The sequence below is a fragment of the Mastacembelus armatus genome, chromosome 9 (assembly GCF_900324485.2).
Source record: "Mastacembelus armatus chromosome 9, fMasArm1.2, whole genome shotgun sequence".
NCBI lineage: Eukaryota > Metazoa > Chordata > Actinopteri > Synbranchiformes > Mastacembelidae > Mastacembelus > Mastacembelus armatus.
Window position 1 is genome coordinate 6049765 of NC_046641.1, and position 22808 is coordinate 6072572.

Consider the following 22808-nt stretch of genomic DNA (forward strand, 5'->3'; position numbering starts at 1 on the left):
CCTTCCCAACTGTAGACTCAGGTTGAAGATCCTCTGTAGAGGCCCACACCGTTGAGCAGCATAGGACATACACCATCTGCACCAGCTGCCTTCCCATGGTATATTCTATTGCTGCAGCCTCACCCTTTTTCCTGTGACAGATGGTGGAGCGTGCCTAGGTGAAGGAAGGGGCATAGCTGCATTGGTGGAGATGCACACAAGTGGAGGACACAGAGGAGAAGCAGTTGAAAGAGGAGACAGGAGGAATGAGGGGGTATGGCTGGACAGGTTGGGGCATTTGCAGCAGTGTTAAATCAGCTCTGCCCACATCACCCACTGATGCCTGGTTCTGTTTTTTTGTAGCCAGTGAAGTTCATTTCCCTCCACACCTCTCTGATGTTCTTGTTCTTGTTCTGTAGATTTTTCTGTTTTCAAAACATTGATTTAGTCTCCATAAATTAATTTGGTTATATATTTATTTATTTATTCATTAAGTGTTTAACGGTTTCCATGGCAGTGCATCTTATTTACATTTAGCCAGACTGAATCTGTTAGTTAAAGTTACATTTTTGCTGCCTGTCTGAGCAAGATTTCACAATGGTGTGAAGACTTATTTTCCCACTGTTATGGTTTAAATTAATTAGCATACCAGGTATCTAAATATCAGTCAGAAATCAGCTCTGTTTTAAGATATTAATCTTGTACTTTGTCATTTATTTAAAGTCCAGCCACCCAAGACCGAAGGCAACAAGGAAGAAGCAGGGAAAGGCCAATCAGCCAAAAGAGGAGATGCCCAAGGCTCAGGTCACTGAGGTCAGGGCTGACAGATAACATATTGAACTGGCTAGAAAATGATAACTTACATTGTCTACATAAATTATAAATGTGCTTACACTGACAACTGTGGCTGTAAATATGTGGAAGGGTTAATTAACACTATCTTCATTTTTTAATACTGTATGAATTAATTTAATGGATAAGCATTAAAATTAGATGATAATTTTATACTGGTAAGTGAATGAAATCTGGCATATCAGGCAGTTGGTTACCAGATAATATTAGCCTAGCATCAACAAAACAGTAGCCAACTATCTCAGCTAATGCAAAGAGGTTTTACTTATGTTGAGTTCAATCTATTGTCTGTCCTGCCAACCAAGACCAAAGAGGGAACCGAGTATTTGATCAAGGAGAAGAAGCCTGCAGTGGTGGACGGTCCTTCAGTGGCACAGAAGTCCAAGGATGAGGTCAGAGCTGATAGCTGCCGAGGATTAGCTGGTGTATTGCTGAAACCTTTGAAGTTGTAAATGTCTGTAACCAGAAGTGATGTATTGTGTGGTGCATGCGCCTTCTGTCATGTGCATGTAAGTTGTGTGGCCAAAATGGCCTGATGTAATAATCAACCTAACAGTAAGTGTACTTTAGTGCTTTATTCTACAGTTGACACAGTGACACAGCTATCTTTACCAACAGCTGTGGGAAGAGTGTATAAGCTTACAAGAAGAGCTCGACAGGCTACAGATTCAGAAGAAGCACTTTAAAATAGAGATTGACAAGATCCACAAATCCTGGGGCAACTCCAAGAGAAACCTGGAGGAGAGCAAGGCCAGCATGAGAGAAATGCTCCAGTTGCAAGAGGAGGCTGAGAAACGCCACAGAACAGAAAATAAAGTAGGTTTCAAACACACTCCAGAGGTTGATTTGACTGTCCATAGGCAGACCTTTATTCTTTAAACTGGATATTTTCCTGCTTTACATATCCCCTCATGGAAGAAGGACTCAGATATTTTACTATAAATTAATAATAGCAATAGTATTCTATTACAATTAAGAATTCTTACTTAGGTTAAGGTACAGAAGTATTTTCAGCTAAATGTACTTTAGGCGTAAATGTAATCATTCTTCAGAAAAACATGTGTTATTATGACTCTGGACTATTATCAGTCCACACCTGACCACAGTTTGAAATGCTACAGCAAAAGATCTGAATATTTTTGTAAATAAGAGATTTGTTTTGATTTTTTAAAAATTTGCAAAAAACAACTATAAATAGACTATATTTTATAGTTGTGCTCCCAGATAAAGTATCCAGATAAGTACTATCTATTTATCTGGATACTTTCTGTATATACTACTGTATAATCACATTAAGATAATCTTCCACTAAAAGTTGATCCAGTACTTTGACATATTACCTAATCCTATTACCAAGGAGCATCAGCAGAAGCTGAACCAACTGGAGGCTGCACACCACAGTGAGATCTTTGAGCTGAAGATGGCTGCCATTGCCATGACCTCAAAGACCCATAAGCAGCATGTGCAGTCAGAGGTTGAGCTTCAGAAGAAAATGCGTCTTTTGCAGATGGACAAGGAAGAGAAAGGGACCTACAGCAAAATCCATGTTATGGTACTCAAGCAGGTGAGAATGCAGAACATCTGGAATTTTTTATACACTTATACACTTTTTCAGTCATGTCTTAAGTATTAAGTGTCTGTGCTACAAACCTGTCACTTTTTATTCATAACAGAAACAACAGGAAGAATTAAGGCAGCTAAATAGGAGCTATCAGAAGCAAGCCAGAGGTAAAGAAAATTGAATTGAAGTCAAATAGTGTTATCAGAAACTTTATTTGTTGACATTGAATTCTCTTTGCTGTTGTTTAAATAGATCTGCAGATCCAATATAACAACAAAATACAAAAAATATTTGAAGAGAGCAGCATGTTGATTACACAAACTGGCCTCAATGTGATCGAGGACATGAAAAAACACACCACAAGTGTTACAATGGAGTTTGACAAAGCTTGGAATGAGTTCAACAGATCCCTTGAAGATAAACATAACATGTGGTCAAAGATGAGGAAGCTAGAGGTAAGAGATTTTAAGACTCACCACAGTGCTGTCACGCAAAAGGAAAAGCAAAACCACAAACCTGTCACACAAGACGTAAATTTGTCCACACATTGCTCCTTCCCAGTGAGTCTATTCCAGGCTCACAGTTTATATGGTCTTGTGTTTCAGGTTTGATCTGGTGAGTTAACTGTTGCAATAACATGAAAGATCTGCTGTTTGTTTCAGATCTGAGAATTTGAATAATACAAAAACAACTTTTGTTGTGCTGGGCAAATTAAAATTTAGTTGGATGTAAAGATGTTTGTTTTGTTAAAAACAAAACTGAGTAGCTGCAATCTTCCAGTCAAACTTATTATTAAACTTTCATCCTCAGAACAGTTATAACTCATTTGAGAGCCTCACTCTTAGTCTCTCACATACAAACTGGAAAACACAAAAACCAGTTCTACTTGTCATTTTGTACCGTCCACCTGTTCCTTACTCAGAGTTTTTAACTGAATTCCCTGACTTCCTGTCTGATTTAGTGCTTAGATCAGATAAAGTCATTATAGTGGGAGATTTTAACATTCATGTAGATGTTGAAAATAACAGCCTCAGCATTGCATTTAATTCTATATTAGATTCAATTGGTTTCATTCAATTGGTTTCATTCAAACCCTGTAAAATATAGAATAGAATTTAAAATCCTTCTTCTCACATACAAATCCCTTCATAATCAAGCTCCTTCATACCTTAAAGACCTCATAGTACCATATTATCCCAATAGACCACTTCGCTCTCAGAGTGCAGGCCTACTTGTGGTTCCCAGAGTTCTCAAAAGCAGAATGGGAGGCAGAGCCTTTAGCTATCAAGCTCCTCTCCTGTGGAACCAGCTCTCAGCCTGGGTTCAGGAGGCAGACACTCTCTGTACTTTTAAGGCTAGACTTAAAACCTTCCTCTTTGACAAAGCATATAGTTAGGGCTGGCTTCAGGCAACCCTGAACCATCCCTTAGTTAGTTATGCTGCTATAGGCCTAGACTGCCCGAGGACCATCGGTGCACTGAGCTCCCCTACCCTACCCCCCCCCCCCCCCCCCTTCTCTCCCACCTCATGTATATTCCACCATTGAATGTTACTAACCTTGTGCTCTCTCTCTCCCCTAGTTTGTGCTCTCTCCCTCTCTCTCTCTCTCTGTTCTCTCTCTGTACCTTCTGCAGGTGTCCCTGGTCCTGGAGCTGTTTATCGCTGATGTGCAGTTACTGGCCCCACCAACTTGCAGTGTCTATTTGTTGTTTATTTTTGCTGTTCTTTTCTCTCTGCTCTATCCACTCACCCCAACCGGTCGAGGCAGATGGCCGCCCAAACTGAGCCCGGTTCTGCTGGAGGTTTTTTTTCTTCCGTTAAAGGGAGTTTTTTCCTCTCCACTGTCGCCAAGTGCTTGCTCATAAGGGAATTGTTGGGTTTTTAGTTTTAGTTTTTGTAAAGTGCCTTGAGATGATTTGTATTGTGATTTGGCGCTATACAAATAAAATTGAATTGAATTGAATTGAATTGAATTGAAAATAGAATTCCACAAATTTCAAAGTATATGATATATTGGTTGTTTATCCAGGTATCTCTTGATTAAAATTTCCATGTTATCATTTTGTAGAATGGAATTTATGCTTTGGAAGAAAAGGGCAAACGAATGGATGTGAGGATGGCAAAGACTATACAGGAGAACAAATGCCTGACAGAGTCATTGCAGGAAATGGAGCGAAAGATGGATGAGAACCGTGAGAAACTGGAAGTCTTGAGACATGCCAGTGTCAAACGCATGGAGGAGGTTCACTGCTCTGCTTAGTTCAAGTGATTTTGAATAGTTATCCTGCATCAGAAAGCATCAGTCTAAGTTGTATCAATTCTTTAGATGTGATAATACTACTATTTTGTGATGGCAATAGACAAGGTTATGTGAAATATTAGTCTCCATTTTACAGCACTTTTCATGTTATTGCAACAGTTAACTCACCAGATCAAACCTGAAACACAACCCTTTCCCCAGTTCAGACATTTGTACCACTGAAAAGACAATTGCACTCATACCACAAACTTTCCAGCCCTCAGTAAAGTCATGGAGAAAGTAGGAAGTAAAATCTTTTAAATTGACGGGAATGCTAAAACTGTGAAAGTCGGTAAATCTCTGATAATTCCCAACAGAGGAGAAAGAAAGTCAAAGCACATATACTCAAGGAAATATCGGTCATGTATTTAAAGCACCAGCAGTTGGAGCTCAAACACGAACAGGTGAACTGCTCACATCTTTATGCCATGTCACTAGTTAAAACTGTATTAATTTGATTGGTTTATAAAGGTTGAATGTCGTATATGGGTAGTGGCTGTACCTGTGAATTATGGGTCCTGCAGTGTCAGCAGGAGTACGACGAGATGCAGAAGAGGCAGACCAAGGCCATTCTGGACGTGCAGCAGAAAAGTGGCCTGAAGGCTTTAATGCTGGAGAAGCAGATAAAGGCTGTGACAGATATTCAGGAGAAAGAGCAGCTCAAACTCTGGGTGGTGCTTTTATGTGGACAGACAGACCACACAGCTGCAGAAAACATTAAGGTTTGCTTTTATATCTGTACCTTATTTCAACCTATTCAAAACTTTATAAAAAGACAGACAGCCTGTGACATTTCCTCTAGCACTGAACACCATTAACTAAACCCAGTCAGATTTTATAATTCTTAAAAAGGTGAAATCCATCACTATGGTGTTTGTACAATGGGGCGTAATGCTGTTGCCTCTAGAGGAGGGGTGGCAAACCCTTGTTCTGTCCTGCTTGTTTTCCAACTATCCCTGCCTTACCAACTGCTGACTACTTGGATCAGGTCTGTTCAGCCAATCAGAAGCTGGAAGACACCATTACAGATAAGGGTCGACTGGGGGAGGACAAAGTGAACTGATATCTTTCAGCTCCTGATTGACTGCATAGCTGAAAAAAAAAAAAACAAGCAGTACAGTGGCCCCTGAAGTCCAAGGGTTGGGCACCCCTCCTCTAAAGGTCACTAGTGGGGTTTGTTCATTCTTTGTGATTTACATTTGAATTCTTGAGTGTCATCTGGTATTGCTGGTGTACAAGCAGAAATCAGAAAGTGCGTTTTCATCTGCAGAAATTATTTGTGTCCAAAGACGCCACTATCAAGGGCTTAAAGGATGACATATCTCGAGATTTGAAGGTTGGTCTTCAATTATCTCAGTGATTTCATACTTTTATTTACTTGATCTGAGAGAATTTGCTGGTGTTGTTTTACATTTTCTGATCAGTTGCCATGTTTTGTTAAACTAAACATGTCATTGTCAGGTGTATGACGAGTTGGTGAAGAAAGTGAAGGCTTTTGACATCTCTGTGGACACGTGGCTCCCAACTGGTGAGATCAGAAGTTGCGTCAGGAAGACTTCGGAGAACAACGTTCCTCGCAAACACATGGTTAGGCATCTGTCATTTCGAAGTGTTTTCATGCATGTCTTTCATTGATCATGGAGGAACTGTTGTTTGGTGTTTTTTCAGTCACGTATTGCTGTCTTGATTTAATGAAATATACGTGTGAACTTGCAGAAATTTGACGACTTGATGCAGGAACTGACAGCTTTGTGCATCTTTGAGGACACCTCTCTCCAAAAGGATATCAAAGAACTAAACCCTGCGGGGGCTGAATGCAGTCAGTGAACTCTTGCAGCTCTCAGATTTTCACACATGCACCCAAATCACTTCATTTTTCCTCCTCTTCCTCATTCAGTTCCTGATAAAGTTTAAATAAAGTTCAATTGCACAAACAAATAAATCTGTAGTGTACTTACTCCTTTAAGACAATTCATGTTTATTAAAACGTGGGATTTCTTGGTGTTGGTCATCATGTCCCTCAGCTTTGATAAAACTGCACTCACCATGTTAAGTGCTGAGATGTGGGAGCACAGCTATGAGCTGTCAGGTGATCAGTAGATAAGTCGGCAGGTTACTCAGATTGTATTTACTATTTTCTTCAGAGGTCGACAATGAACTGTTATTACAACTGGTAATGAGGCAAGAAGTCTCTCAGTAAACTATATAACTACTATAAACATAATTGTACAATTGACTTTCATTATCTCCTGAATAACATCAGCCCCAACCAATCATTGTAAAACATAAGACTTTGTCTAAAGAAGTCTAACTTCAGTGCTGACTGCAGTGACTATTCAGTGTTAATAATGTACTAATGTACAGATACAATACAAACAAAGTGTGCGAGGTTCGAGCATGGACAAGTGGGTCAGTGCTCATATCATGAGGCTGCTCCGCGTGGAACAAGATAGTTTACTGCGTGGCCGTGAGATAATAATGTGTGGAGTTATTGTGGCATCACTTGTTGAGGTTAATTTTACATCTAATGGTTATAAATCCATATTTCAGCTATGGCAGGTGCTGTATCAATTAAATGCATTTTTCTGTGAAATAAAAATTAAAATTGTGTGGTGCGTTCATTGTGTGGGGCAGTCATGGCCTAATGATAGAGAGTCGGACTTGTGACCTGAAAGTTGCGGGTTCGAGTTCGAGTCTCAGGCAGGAATTGTCGGTGGGGTGGAGTGAATAGCCAGCGCTCTCTCCACCTTCATACCACGACTGAGGTGAGACCCTTGAGCAAGGCACCGAACCTCCCAACTGCTCCCCGGGCGCTGCAGGAATGAGTGGCCACTGCTCTGGGTGTGTGTTCACTGCTGTGTGTGTGCACTTGTAATGTAATGTCCCCATTGTGGGACTAATAAGGGTAAATAACTTAAAGTCAGCACGTTCATTACACTGAGCACTGCAGCCAGTAATTTTGTGCTTTTTGGTGTGGTAGGGCTAAAGAACAACAGACTGGTGGATAAGCTCCTGATGTGTGTAAACACTTTGATTATCAATAAGATATATTATGTTTTATTTTAGCATGATAATAAATAGCTTAACTCATTTTCCATTTCACAATCAACAACAGAATAAGAAGTCCCTAATTTTTAAACTGAAACTGAAACTAAAACTAGACATTGAGTTTACATGTAGTGTTTTTTTGTTCTGTTCTGTTTTGTTTTTGTAGCAGTGTATCTTTGAAACTTTATTGGTTAGTGTATGAAATATGGACACAGATACACACATAGATTGGTCACTCAGCAATTTTTAAAATGTATAAACAAGTTCCTTTGTAAGATTTATAATTGTGTTTTAACTGTAGCTTACTACAGAATGTAGTATATAGTATTTCATGTACAGTAAAGGACTAACTATGTTAAGTGGCAATGTGATGGCTCAAAATAACACATAGGAATAATGACAACCATACTCACAATCCTATTATTTTTGACAGTTACTAACATTTATTAGATACTTGTTTATACAGAAATAATTGACTTTACCTTAATGTTGTGCTTTGGGAACGCTGTGACATAGGTGATCTAGTATAACAATGTAAATGCAGCAGTTTATTATGTGTTGATAACACTGATAATACTATGACTGGAAATAAGACTAGAAGACTGACTTAGTGACCACTTAGTGGTACTATACTAAGTGTTTTAATAATTACTGTATTTCTATTAACATTACAGACTTGCTGGTAAGGACAGCGGTAACCCTTGTCCATCTGCATTGCATGATGAACAAATCAACTAGAGGTCTTTTGATTCACTGGACACAAGTTTTCATTTTCACAAGACTGAAAATAAAGTCTAGTTTGTAAACTGTAAGAAAATGATACAGCATCTTAGACACGTAACAAATGAAATAGAGAGACGCAAATGAAGACATAAAATCAACATAACGTTTTGGCTGTTGTAAGGTCATGTATAATAGTCAGGAGCTGTAAACTGGGGCCTTAAAGTCATTATAAAGTGATCAGTGCTGTCATGGTCATGTCACAGTGGACTGACATAAGTGACGTGATGACTACATTTTACAATTGACAGGCAAGGCAAGTTTATTTATATAGCACAATTCATACACAGTGTAATGCAAAGTGCTTTACAGAAATAAAAGACAGGTTAAAAATACATAAGCAAGAATAAAAAATAAAAAGGCATGCCACCGCTTTGTCACCATATTTGCCCCTTACGATATCGACTATCGGACCACATCACACACCACGACAGCATCATCAGACATTTGTGAGTTTCTCAGCAGGGAATATTTCACTTGAATCATTATTTATGGATGTTTATGGCATGGTAACAGCAACCTAAAGAGTTTCAATTCCGTTTTAAAACACAGGACCCACACATAAAAAGTCCATACAGCAGCAGTGATTTATTGAAGAGAGAAAAAGATAAAAGGATAAACAGGCATAAATAACCTTGATGTCATAAAGCATAAATCTAATGGTGTACCATAACAAAACGCACTCTGTCTTTAGGCAATGATACTAATGTACCTAAGTCTGTTAAAGCGCTTGGACAGGAATAAAACTCGGTGGTGCGTTCAGGGGCACCCTGCAGTGGCGTAAACAGCCGACAGGAAGCGCGGCCACTTTCACCGGAAAGGAGGAGCAGCAGCTTCTATTGTCGCTGAGAGCTGCTGTAATGGCGGTGTCGCGGCGCTCCTCGCAGCAGCAACAACAGCAGAGTAGCTTACAGTCTCCGCCGCGAAACAGCTCTCTTTCGGGTGCTCCCCCGGCTTCTCCGCCGATGGCTTTGCTGACCTCGGCCGTCGGACCCCCGGAGACCGAGAGGGAATGTAGCGGAGGGATCGAGATCGCCCTGGCCTCCCCGGATCTACCAGCGCCAGTCCTGGCGAGCAGTGCGAGCTCCACCACGACAACCTCCGGCGGCGGCAGCAGCGTCTCCAGCCCAGGCTCGGGAGCCAGCAGCCCCACGGACGGCAGCAGCGGCATCGGGGGGGCGTTCAGGGAGCTGTTCGAGGCCTGCAGGAACGGAGACGTGTCCCGAGTCAAGAGACTTGTGGACTCGGTGAACGTAAACGCGAAGGACATGGCGGGTCGGAAATCAACTCCGCTCCACTTCGCTGCGGGTAACGACGAGCTAATGTTGTTGTCCTGGTTCAGACATTTGCCACGATAACCTCTGGATTATTAGCCCGGCGGTGCTAACCGGCCAGTGTGACGCTCTCCGGTTTGGTTATAGCACAATATCGTCGACGTTTCTCGAGTTGAACGCGTCGTAACACGGAGCCAGGAAACAAAACAACCCCACATTTAGCCAAAGGCGATGTTTAACATGCAGCGATACCCTCAACACGACGCGTTTACCTCGTATAGAAACTAGATGTGACGTCTGTAGCTGTGTAGCTAAACAACACTATAGAGAGCTGCATGTGTAACACCTCTAAATAAGCATTATAGCTCACTGACTTTGTAGGGAATTTCGTCTCAATGCTACTGTTGTTTGTTGTGTGAAATCATATTATTATTATTAATACACTGAAATGCTCTCCAATCCTCTTTCAGGCTTTGGCAGGAAAGATGTGGTGGAGCACCTCTTGCAGACTGGTGCCAATGTTCATGCCAGGGATGATGGAGGACTCATCCCCCTGCACAACGCCTGCTCCTTTGGCCATGCAGAGGTTGTCAGCCTTCTCCTGTGTCAGGGTGCAGACCCCAACGCCAGAGACAACTGGAACTACACTCCGTTACATGAGGCTGCCATCAAGGGAAAGATCGACGTGTGCATTGGTACGGATCCTGTCCATTGTGTTCAGGGCACAGGCAATTCTGTGATGAATGTCTTCTGAGACTTTTTTTAGTCATTAGCTGCAGTTTAGCTTTGGTTCTTGTACTGTTAGATGGTATTTTCTTTATCTGCTCCTCTCTCACTCAGTCTTACTCCAACATGGAGCTGATCCAAACATTCGCAACACTGATGGCAAATCTGCACTGGATCTAGCTGACCCTTCAGCCAAGGCCGTTCTCACCGGTCAGTGCCTCTTATCTCTCACCTTTATGCTTTAGACTTTTTAACTAAAATTCGTCATTAAATGTAGCCAGTAGTCAAAATGCAGTGGTCAGCTTTCATTCACCTCCTTGAGTTATATCTTTGTTGATGACCCAAATGTAAAAACTAGCAAACCTATAGTGTGCTGCTGTGAAATAATTGCCTCAAACCAGAGCTGCAGCTGTTCATTTATTTTACTGTATAAGAGTTTGGCATGCCCAGCTCTGATTTGAATGTTTATTTTCATTTAGGTGAATACAAGAAAGATGAGCTTCTCGAGGCAGCAAGGTGAGTCGGTCTGCCTGGCCATTTCACATGCTTTGTTTCTGCTCACTAGGTTTACATTTCACTTCACTGTAATGGGCATTCTGAGCAGTGTTTGTGGCTATAACATGAAGTGGTTATGTGCGGTGAGAAGCAGATCGATAATGTCACACATTTTTGGCCACAGACGTAAACTATAGTGACGGATAGTGTCGTCGTAACGGTTAAAACCCCAAAAAAGTAACAAAAAGTAGTACTAGGCCGACATTGAGTACTGCTTTCTTATCAGCTGTGCCTGTAGAATGATGTTTGCATTAAAGGATTTCATTTTTCTGTAAACATGTTATTACAGGAGTGGGAATGAAGAAAAGCTGATGGCACTGCTGACTCCATTAAATGTCAACTGTCATGCCAGCGACGGCCGCAAGGTAAATGAGCCACTAGCACCACAGGATGTTACACCAGGTCACAACACTTTTGATTCACCGTGTGCATGGTTGCAAATTGTTGTACTGTGTTTTTAAAGATAGCAAGGTCTGTGAGTCAGACAATGAGTAAAGGAATAAGCCTTAGAGTCTGATTATGGCCGGATTAGTTTGTGTGCTATGAAGAGGATCTGTGTCATTGGATTGTGGGAAGGTGTTAATGTAAGAAGAAAGACTGTAGGTGTTTTTCTTTCTCTAATTATGCATGTGTGTTGTCATCAGGCCATTCCTGAAGTCTACTTGCTTCCATCATAACCATGTTCACTCTACCAACCTTATTAATCCTCTACAGTGTGTGGAGGATCAGCTTTTTATTTTTCAGCTGTTGTGTGTGTGTGTGTGTGTGTGTGCGCGCGCGCGCGTGTTGTCCAGTGTTTGTTTTTGTTTTTTTCTTTGTTTTTGTATTTTTTAACCATAAAACATTTTGATCTAGCCAGTTAGGTTATTTGGAACTAAAGTACACAGAACATCCCTCTATGCACACTTCAGTATTTTGTTTTTCTATTATGCTTGGAGCATGTGTCTCAACAGGAATATTGTCTATTCTTCCCCATAATCACTTCTCTGTGCCAGATGCTGGAGTGAAGCTATTTGTGATCTTGAAATCTGTTGGAAGATACACAGGCTTTCGCTCAGATCACAAAACAAGACTTCAGTCTATTTATTCTGTTTCTAGCATCTCCTCTGAGCCCAGTCCACTATAGTGGAATTTGCTTATAATGTCAACAGATTTTTTTTATCATAATATGGTATTTTGGGCATTTATTTTGTGTTTTCCTCTAGACTATAATGTAAATGCTTTTTATGAAGACAAAATTACATGATGCAAACTTCAAACCTCACCATTTAACAATGTACGAGTAGAATTGTTCTTACATTTCATTCCCATGTCATGTATTTATTTGAATTGGTTTTTGTGCATGTGATTTTAATTATTTTTTTTTACCTACATTTAATTTTCCTTGACATTAATTATTTCATTTGTCACTAACTGTATATCAGCAATGGCTTATTCCATTTTTTTCTAACCATGTTTCCTCAGCAGCAGCTAAAACTATAGCTCTCTCTATGCTTTACATTTGCATGATTTAAGCCAGTATACCAGTGCACATTTGGTCTGAGCATCATTAACCAGTCCTTGCCTTTCCACAAAGCCACACAGAAATCTAGGGAGGAGAAGCGACACTACTCACTTTCTTGCTATTTACCCTCTCTGTCCCGGTGTTGAATTTCATCTCCACTCATGTTTGATAGATCAGAATAGTGATTTTATAACCAAGACTTGTGTTTCATTAACTTAAGAAGGGACAAAAGATTTGCTGTCATTTTGTAATTTTTGTTTCATTTTGTTTTCCGTGTGACTCTGGCAACATTTGTCGATCAGTCAACATCCCAAAAAATGCTGGTAAGTTAACTTTGATAACGGCCACTTGATTGATGCACTGTTGTGATTTATTTATTTTTTTTGTTTGTTTTATTCCTTTTTAATCCATTGTTTTATTTTTGACCAATGAGCTGGCTGTTAATTGCACATCATGGACCTGGGTGTACGGGTCACTCATGTATCCTACCCTAAAGCTCCTCTGTGTGTGAGTGTGTGTGTGTAGTTGTGTGTGAGTGAGTGAGTGAGTGAGTTTGGTTGGTGTCATGGTGCCAACTCATCTTTTTGGATTTGGAGAGGAGCTCAAAATGTCCACTGCCTGCTTTTTTCAGCATCTGTCCTCTCCTCTGCACACTCACCCACACCTCTCCGACTTTCAATCACTTGCTCTACAGCCAGTATCTGTTTTGGCTTTTAATTTAATCATTAAGTAATTTTCATTTATTTATTTATTTATTTATTTATTTATTTGACAATGATCACTCATGCATGTCTGAAGGTCTGTGTCACTGCATTTTGTAAAGCGGAATCCCGAATATGTGTCTGTGAAATTTGTGTCTACTTCACGTCCCCTGTTGGATCAGTTGCCATGCAGCAATGAGTGAACTACATTTCACCTGTCATTCTAGTGCTATGCAACCCTCCATGATAATGACTTTTGATTGCTTGTGCCATCCCACACTGAATGATGCCTCCATGATTCGACTGTCTCGTCTGTCTGATTTTTACCACTATGGCTTGAGATCTAACGGTTGGCTGTCTGGATTTTCTGTTAAAATCACTGCACGGGAATTGAAATGAATGATGACCCTCCTTTCTGATTGTAAGCTTGACCTTGACCTAGACGGTTGAACAACTCATTGCGAATTTGCAGCTTTGCTTAGCCTAACATTGTTTTCCTTGGCTGAAATGAAGCTGTTTGATTTGATGTTCTAGTAGCTTGCAGAGAGCCTTTCTCACCCTGCTTATTGTAGCGTCACTGCATCCTATTACAGCTGGGGTTCAATAGCATTTTATCAAATCCGAGTCCAGTATCTACATGACAAACCTAAATTATAATGAAAGCTTTTTGCTGGACTTTTCAGGAGTTTGAAGTAGCAGTGGCAATAAGTAAGAACCAAACCTCAGTGACTGACATGTTTAAAAAAAAAAAAAAAGGACATTTTTGCCAGCTTATATATTCTTATTCAGCTAAAAAATTACCTAAATATTTCTTCCCTTCATAAAGAAAATGCAAAGGCCCTGAAGAAATTGAGCATGTTATTGTATCCCAGCTGCAATTCATACCCAGCCATTTACTCCAACTCTAGTTGATTCTTTCTTGCTGGCTCACTACATAAAACTTATTTTTAAACCTCTTAAGTCCTCAAAGAATATTTTATTTTGCTGATCGTATTCAATGGAAGGCGAGGTAGACGAGTTATGAGATTGAAGCTGCTTGTTGTCACTCCCTCAGGCCAGACACAGTATCGACAGTAAAATACTTTGTTGCTGGATCTGCCCACAAACTTCATTGACCTTGCACAATCACATCCGCCATTCATCTGCAACTCACAGAGCATAGCCTGGCGTAGCACATTGCTTCTGGCCCTAATCAGCCGCTTGCTCCCATGGCGATTGAAGGCAGTACACACTAAACCAGCCTGCGATCTGTGTGCATGCTGACAGGCTGTTCTTCTTTACAGTCGACACCCCTCCACCTGGCTGCAGGTTACAACCGGGTCCGCATTGTTCAACTCCTTCTCCAGCACGGAGCTGATGTTCACGCCAAAGACAAAGGGTGAGTCACTGTGGACATTTGCGGTGTTACTTTTGTCGTTTCTCTTCTTGACAATAACCAGGGTGTCTTGTCCCCTCAGCGGCCTGGTTCCTCTTCATAACGCCTGCTCCTACGGTCACTATGAGGTCACTGAGCTTCTACTTAAAGTAAGACCCTTCAAAACTTTTCTGTTCTTAACTAGACGAGATTGTATTTTTGGAACCTTTGAAACAAGAAGTACTGTAGTAGTAATGAATCAAATTTAGACAGCATTTGATCTGTGCAGATATCCATCTGTAAAACAGTTGCACTTTAGGTCAGCACACATTTAACACACAGATTTTGGCAGGGACAAAAAAAGTATGTTACGGTAATTGGTTGTATTTATTTTTACAAAATTGGTCTTAAATTTCATTCAGCGTGGTATTAAAAAGGTCTTAAAAAGTCTTAAATCTAGCTCTTAGAAACCTGCAGATACCCTGTATATAGTTTTAATCTCATTTTCGTTGAATAAAAGGTCTTCAGCGAATCTTTTTTGTCACAGTTTTTGGTGAAAAAATAGCACCGGTATTTCAAGTTCTAGTTCTCTGGCCGTGACATATTCTGCTGTTCCCTCTGCAGCATGGAGCCTGTGTGAACGCCATGGACTTGTGGCAGTTCACTCCTCTCCATGAGGCCGCGTCCAAGAACCGGGTGGAGGTCTGTTCATTGTTGCTGAGCCATGGGGCCGACCCCACTCTGCTAAACTGTCATAGCAAGAGCGCCGTGGACATGGCCCCCACCCCAGAGCTCAAAGAAAGGCTCACCTGTGAGTTTTCCTTGTCACACAGCTAACACATAGGAATGTACACAGAGTACATCTTTCACTCGTCTACACATTAGAGGTTCAGTGTATAAGCAATTGTTGTAGGCCTTGATGTGGGCAGTTTAAAAATGTCAGTATTAACTTTCAAAAGCTGCAACCAGTATAACCCTTTTCTGTGCAAAACACAGCACTATGCTCACAACAGCAACCTGGGATCACTCAAGATATTTACTTTCTTCTTTCTCTCTCATGTAGATGAGTTTAAAGGTCACTCACTGCTACAAGCAGCCCGGGAGGCAGACATGGCCAAAGTAAAGAAGACGCTGGCTCTGGAGATCATCAGCTTCAAACATCCTCAGACCAATGAAACAGCTCTGGTCAGAAGCAAACCCTTACTGCTTATGTTGGAGCTTAGGGTCACTCACACATCAGAGTGCAACATGGAAATTAAAGTTAAAACTGATCAAGCTGCTTATCTTAGCTCCCTAACAAATGAGGTTTTCGTCAGCAAATTCACTGATTTCATATTGTGAAGAAAATTCTCCTGTGGAATTAAAATTGGCAGCTGCTTTGTGTGGCTAATGATAAAATTCTGGCTGTGCGTTTACTCAAACGTGTTCAGTGTTGGCAGGTCCAGTGCACTTATCAAATTTTGCTATTTCAGCACTGTGCAGTGGCTTCCCCCCACCCGAAGAGAAAGCAAGTGACTGAGCTGTTGCTGCGTAAAGGTGCTAACATCAATGAGAAGAACAAAGAGTAAGTTCACAACATTTGTCTTTTATATTTTAGATGTGTTAAAAACTAGAACGCTAAACTTGATTACAGTCAGGCTTTAGCATCCACAAAACCAAAGCACCTGGCTGAGATATTGAGCAGCTACTCCTAAGAGGTGCACCGTATGATAGTGGGTAAATTAACAAAAAGCACAAGAAATTGCAATGAAGAAATTTTGTTTAGTTACACATTAGGTGTGTTGTGTAGACAGTAAGCTGAGACAACAAAGTGAAGTCTTCTACATTGAACAATGGGATAAAATTGTCAAGATTGGCACATTAACAGTATTTTAGGCACATGAAATACTAGGAAAAGATATGCTGGCAAAAAGGGCAGGAGTAGTGCATCGCTGCCTCATTCTTAAATAATGCTAACTCTCTGGTCTGTCTTTTCATTCAGCTTTATGACTCCCTTGCATGTTGCTGCTGAGAGAGCTCACAACGATATCCTGGAGGTGCTACAGAAACATGGAGCAAAGGTCTGTTGTGACACTTAATTTTTCACTCCTGTTCTGGCAGGTGTATCACTGCATTAGAAAATGTCACCTAGGAGAATTAAAGGTGTGTTGCTGAAACTTAGTGTCACTTCCTGTGACTACAGGTAAATGCTGTGGACACACTAGGTCAGACAGCTCTTCACAGGGCTGCACTGGCTGGTCACATCCAGACCTGCAAGCTGCTGCTGAGCTACGGGGCTGACCCCTCCATCGTGTCCCTGCAGGGTTTCACTGCTGCTCAGATGGGCAACGAGGCAGTTCAACAGATTCTTAATGGTAATCATGCCCTCCAAGCTTTTTTTTTTTTCTTTTTGTTTGTTTTTTATTCTTTTCTCTTGAATGAGTTTTAAGTGCTTCTTTTTGGATGATAAGCTCTTGAGAAATTTGTCTTGAGAAGACATTTGTTTTGATTTATTTATTTATTTTTTCAGAAAATGTTCCCACACGTAATTCTGACGTGGACTACAGATTCCTGGAGGCAGCCAAAGCAGGGGATCTGGACACAGTGCAAGTAAGCTCACTGACTCACTTGAAGCTGTCGTACCAGCAGTGGCTACACTTTTTCTTTTCACATATGATACCTTTTTTATTTAGGTTTGATGATTCTGATTTGCTGATTTTTGCAATGTTGTAAGAAAATCCTTGGTGCTCCCTGTGGTGGTATGTTTTTTAATTGGTAGCATTAAAATTTCATATGCTCTCTAGTAGCAGTGGTTTGTAAACTGTACAGTGAAGGCCCAATTTTCATCACCCAGTTGAGTTGCTAATTAGCATATTGTCTCTGGTACGGCAGCAACTGTGCACCCCACAGAATGTGAACTGCCGGGACTTGGAGGGCCGCCACTCCACACCTCTACACTTTGCTGCTGGTTACAACAGAGTGGCTGTCGTCGAATACCTGCTACACCATGGAGCTGACGTCCATGCCAAAGACAAGGGGTGAGTTCTTTAGCTGCCGTCACAGCCATCTTTAAGTTATATTAATGAATGAATCAGATGTTTTGATGTTTAGACCATGTAATGATTGATTTTATTTATGCAAAGGTGATTTATTCCTGCACTTCTATAATATATTATTTTGCAGCAGACATTCATACAAGGATTTAGTGGGTAAACAACAAAGGGTCCTTCTGTTGTGAAGATTTTTAATGTTCCCTTTGCTTTTTCTCCTCCAGCGGTCTGGTTCCTCTTCACAACGCATGCTCCTACGGCCATTATGAAGTGGCTGAGCTGCTGGTCAGACATGGAGCTTCAGTCAACGTGGCAGATCTGTGGAAGTTCACCCCACTTCACGAGGCTGCAGCCAAAGGCAAATATGAGATCTGCAAACTGCTGCTTAAAGTAAGGATCCATTATTGTCATCTGTCACAAGAGATGTTGCACATTATCTGGTGTCGTTGTTATGATGGAGATCATGTGGGGAAAATGCATCACTTTTATGGTTTTATACCAAACATTTATGTAAAAAAAAAAACCAGTATAAAAAAACTTGTTCACAGCATGGAGCCGACCCATCCAAGAAGAACCGCGACGGCAACATGCCACTGGACATGGTGAAAGATGGAGATACAGACATCCAGGACCTGCTGAGGGGTGACGCTGCCCTGCTGGACGCTGCCAAGAAGGGCTGCCTGGCCCGAGTCCAGAAACTCTGCTCCCCAGAGAATATCAACTGCAGAGACACACAGGGACGCAACTCCACACCTCTCCACCTGGCAGGTAATTAGACCTAGTTGCTTTCTCTTTTCAGTTTTGTCTTTTTTAAAGAATACAAATACTAACACACACCTGATAGGGCATTTACAGGGAAGTCGAAAGTCTTGGAGTTTTTGTTTTTTTTGGGGTTTTTTTGTTCTGTCTGGTCCCATGAAGTCATAAGCTCTTCTCTTGCCTCTCGTGTGCTTTAGTTATGTCTCTATTATTGTTTTATGCTTTTACCTGTCTTTGCTATACTGTACCTGCTATTTAAAGATTATATATTTGTTGCAGGAAGAGCATTTTAAATGTTGTACTTAGAAAATGTACATTTCAATGCGCTGATTCCTGCTTCTTCTCCTCAGCTGGCTACAACAACCTTGAGGTGGCAGAGTATCTGCTGGAGCATGGGGCTGATGTCAATGCCCAGGACAAAGGAGGCCTCATCCCTCTTCATAATGCTGCTTCTTATGGGGTCGGTCTCTTCAGCATAAACACATCCACCTTACTTATCAGATTCACCTCCTGTGTGGTTTCATCTACTCTGAAAATTGAACAAGACCAGACTGAACTGGATTTTTAGATTAAGTTTTCTTTGTGTGTTTCGTGGTTCTGAGAATGACTTACCCTCTCTTCTACACAGCACGTGGACATTGCAGCCCTACTGATCAAGTACAATACGTGCGTGAATGCTACAGACAAATGGGCTTTCACACCTCTCCATGAGGCCGCCCAGAAGGGTCGCACACAGCTCTGTGCGCTGCTGCTGGCTCACGGAGCTGACCCCACCATGAAGAACCAAGAGGGACAGACTGCTCTGGACCTGGCCACGGTAATAGCTTCTGTCAAACACACATTGGCATCTTGTGAATTACTGTTTTATGACCAGATAAGTGGTGTGCAACTGATGCATATTAAAACACATTAGAAAATGAAAAAGTCTGTTTTCATTCAGTAGTTTTTCTGACTACATGAGCTTCCAACTCCGACTTCTGTACTGTTGTTCACTGACAGAAAAAAGAATGTTCAGGTTCCTTTAAAGTTGGTTTTCTTTGCCATCATTGCAGGCTGACGATATTCGGGCACTGCTGATGGACGCCATGCCACCTGACGCCCTACCCAGCTGCTTTAAGCCTCAGGCCACGGTGGTCAGCGCCTCAGTCATCTCCCCAGCCTCCACACCATCCTGTCTGTCTGCTGCCAGCAGCATAGACAATCTGGCCGGGCCGCTCACTGAGCTGGCTGCTGCTGCCGCCGCCGGAACCTCTGGAGTGGCAGATGGAGCCACAGGTGCAGAACGTAAGGAAGGGGAAAGTAAGTCTGAATATTGGTCAAAGCTGGTGAACATGGATGTTGAAAATTTGTGGGATTTTCACAAGAAAAATGTGCATAAACCTTGTTTGAAATTATTTTTCATTTATTCTAAATATGCTGTTTTTCATAGTGGCAATGCTGGACATGAACATAAGTCAATTCCTGAAGAGCCTGGGCCTGGAGCACCTAAGGGACATCTTCGAGAGAGAGCAGGTCAGCAAAAAAGACTTTTATATACTTGTCCAGTACACAAGTTTAACTATTAATTTCACATTTAAAGTTTGTCATTGGTCCATCAAGTAAGCCTGCTTACTGATGGGTGCTTGGCAGACATTAATAAACCGACAAACAGCACACACTTGAGTTGATTTTCTGAACCTCCTATGTTAACTTTTTTCAGATCACGCTGGATGTGCTGGCTGACATGGGTCACGAGGAGCTGAAGGAGATTGGAATCAACGCCTATGGCCACAGACATAAGCTTATCAAAGGTGTCGAGAGGCTGCTGGGTGGCCAGCAGGGTGAGGAGGCATGCTGGGAATTTTGTGTACCACTATAACGTCAGACCTTGTCAAACCTCACACTTTTAATTTTGACTGTTTACTTTTCAGGTACCAACCCCTACCTGACATTCCACTGTGCCAACCAGGGTACCATCCTCATCGACCTCGCCCCAGATGACAAGGAGTACCAGTCTGTGGAGGAGGAGGTGAGATGAGTTTGCTGTCCTTGTGTTGTAATGATCACAGATTTGTATTTAGCCTTTCCTGTGTATTGTGTATGCTGTTTGGCAGAGGTTAAAATAGTGTTTTTGTCATATGACCTGTAGATGCAGAGCACCATCAGAGAGCACAGAGACGGAGGCAACGCTGGTGGGGTGTTCAGCAGATACAACATCATCAAGGTCTAAACCAGAAGATCTCTCTTCACATATACCGTTTCTATAATCCACCGAACACTGAACAGAAAACCGAACTTCTATAGGGACTATTTTTTGGTAGACAGTGTTAAATGTGATTTTAGCAAACTAACTAAATGTAATTGACTCCATATTTAATCCTTGGTGTAAAGGAGACATGATGCCCAACACCTTGATGTGTGTCATGTTTTGCTCTACAGATACAGAAGGTGGTAAACAAGAAGCTGAGGGAACGTTACACCCATCGGCAGAAGGAGATCGCTGATGAAAACCACAACCACCACAATGAGCGAATGTTGTTCCATGGTAACATCCACTGTCTCATCAGCTGTTTTTGTGTGTCTGAATCAGGCATTGTTACTGGTTCATTTGAGTTTAGTGCTTTAAAAACTACCACTAACTTTAGATTTTTATTTCTAGGGCATTTTTTATTTGTTTAAAGCACTACAGGTCTGATACTTGATATAATCTGCCAATTGGGTCTTGTCTTCTTTTAGGGTCCCCATTCATCAACGCTATCATCCACAAAGGCTTTGATGAGCGTCACGCCTACATAGGTGGGATGTTTGGAGCAGGCATCTACTTTGCAGAGAACTCCTCAAAGAGCAATCAGTATGTTTATGGCATTGGTGGAGGAACAGGATGCCCAACCCACAAAGACCGATCCTGTTATCTGTGTCACAGGTAACTGACTGTTAACTGCTTTTTTTAAACTAAGCCACAACGGTAAAGAAACGTCTTGGTTGTAAAACGTTTCTCTCTTCTTGTTATCAGAGTAAAAGTTTTTGTTTGACTTTTTTCTGTTCCTCCAAACTTGCAGGCAAATGCTGTTCTGCCGAGTGACCCTGGGAAAATCCTTCCTACAGTTCAGCGCCATGAAGATGGCCCACGCTCCCCCAGGACATCATTCTGTAATTGGGCGGCCGAGCGTTAATGGCCTAGCCTACGCTGAGTATGTCATCTACAGAGGAGAGCAGGTAAATAAAAATACCCACAAGTGAAAAGCTTGTCTCTTCCTAAATCATATTTGGGCTACAACATGAGAAAATGTACATTAAACTCCTGCTGTGTTATGCTATGTGCTCATTGTTGCTGTATTTTTCCTCCAGGCCTTCCCAGAGTACCTCATCACCTATCAGATCCTTAAACCAGAGAGCGCAGCCCAGTCTGCTGCAGGAGCTGAACAGAAGTCGTAGTTACTTTTCTCATGCACACACACACACACACACACAAGGACTGGATGCACGTTATTTTCTCCTTTGAACTGCAAATGCCTAAACACCTTTTATTTACCAAACACATTTCCAATCTCCTGTCCAGTAGAACACATGGTGACCAGTGCTTCATGAGCAAATATGCTGTATAATACTCTTCTATTTGTGGTGACACACTTTTTTTTGCATCAGCTGCATGTTAATACAGAAGCATGTAGGGCCCAATAGCGTGTGTGGGTTACTTCTCCCCCCTCCTCCAATCAGGAGGATGCTTGTAGAGACTTATAGCATTAACGGTTTGCCACTTTTTGTCGGCTCATGCCTTTTGACTATGGAGACTCACCGACCCCTCACTTCTACACGCACACACCGGCATGCACACATACGGTCTCATTGTCGAAGCCTGAAACCTGTGGACGACTACTGCACCACCATATCCTGGCTGATCCTGTACAGAACAGCCTCTGGTAACTGTGATTTTAAGGCTAACCTTATAACACTACCAAACAGGTAACACAGTGCATTGTTGCTATGCTGTAAACAGTTTCTGAACTTTGACCCCAAGAACACTACAGACACTGAACTGAAATGATTTTTAGTGGTTTTATTCAGGGCTGAGGAAGGGCTCTCTGTTAAATCACTAAAGTTGAGACTATGTTATTGGCATGATATTGATTTGTATGAGAGAGGGTTTTCACTCAGTAGCTGAAGTGCACTGTGAGGCATCATAATTACACAAGGAGTGGATAAAATGCATTATATATGACTGCTTAAAGCTGTGGAGTTAGAATATGTGGAAATGTGCTTGTGATGCCTTACAAGTTATCAACCTATAGCCAGTGAACTCATCAAAGCACCCTTTGTCACCATGGTCTTACTCACAGACATCCCACACCTATGGATTTGCACTTTTACATAGAAGCCTATTTAAGTTATTTTGAATTTAAATTGCAAA

General features: G+C 41.5%; 2 protein-coding genes across 4 annotated transcripts; both read left to right on the forward strand.

Moving 5' to 3' along the window:
- Positions 1–255: 255 nt before the first annotated feature.
- LOC113138539 (dynein regulatory complex subunit 4-like) lies at positions 256–6518 on the forward strand. The gene is made up of 12 exons (XM_026321075.1): positions 256–267; positions 703–792; positions 1137–1223; positions 1450–1647; positions 2189–2395; positions 2505–2559; positions 2645–2847; positions 4461–4634; positions 5216–5413; positions 5962–6027; positions 6153–6278; positions 6408–6518. The coding sequence occupies exons 1-12, from the start codon at positions 256–258 to the stop codon at positions 6516–6518; spliced, it is 1527 nt and encodes a 508-aa protein (XP_026176860.1).
- A 2829-nt stretch (positions 6519–9347) lies between these two features.
- On the forward strand, positions 9348–22656 carry LOC113138697 (poly [ADP-ribose] polymerase tankyrase-1). 3 transcript variants are annotated; one of them, XM_026321346.2, is made up of 28 exons: positions 9348–9827; positions 10264–10488; positions 10634–10729; positions 10999–11035; positions 11364–11439; positions 12881–12901; positions 14563–14657; positions 14737–14803; positions 15258–15444; positions 15697–15818; positions 16106–16197; positions 16615–16693; positions 16816–16987; positions 17143–17222; positions 17505–17650; positions 17887–18052; positions 18211–18430; positions 18772–18881; positions 19050–19238; positions 19474–19720; positions 19851–19933; positions 20121–20241; positions 20332–20429; positions 20550–20624; positions 20840–20945; positions 21137–21323; positions 21460–21616; positions 21749–22656. In XM_026321346.2, the coding sequence occupies exons 1-28, from the start codon at positions 9380–9382 to the stop codon at positions 21833–21835; spliced, it is 3789 nt and encodes a 1262-aa protein (XP_026177131.1). In that variant the 5' UTR covers positions 9348–9379; the 3' UTR covers positions 21836–22656. The 3 variants fall into 3 exon arrangements, with proteins under 3 accessions (XP_026177131.1, XP_026177133.1, XP_026177132.1); XM_026321348.2 differs by having other exon boundaries at positions 20121–20211; XM_026321347.2 differs by lacking the exon at positions 12881–12901.
- The last annotated feature ends 152 nt before the right edge of the window (positions 22657–22808 follow it).

Bases quoted from the DNA above. Each gene is read 5' to 3' on its own strand.
- LOC113138539 (XM_026321075.1), top strand. The intron at 1,224-1,449 runs GTCAGAGCTGAT...CTTTACCAACAG, and splicing joins CACAGAAGTCCAAGGATGAG to CTGTGGGAAGAGTGTATAAG. The intron at 2,560-2,644 runs GTAAAGAAAATT...TTGTTTAAATAG, and splicing joins CTATCAGAAGCAAGCCAGAG to ATCTGCAGATCCAATATAAC.
- LOC113138697 (XM_026321346.2), top strand. From the start codon at position 9,380: ATGGCGGTGTCGCGGCGCTCCTCGCAGCAGCAACAACAGCAGAGTAGC. The intron at 10,489-10,633 runs GTACGGATCCTG...TCTCTCACTCAG, and splicing joins AAAGATCGACGTGTGCATTG to TCTTACTCCAACATGGAGCT. The intron at 11,036-11,363 runs GTGAGTCGGTCT...ATGTTATTACAG, and splicing joins GAGCTTCTCGAGGCAGCAAG to GAGTGGGAATGAAGAAAAGC.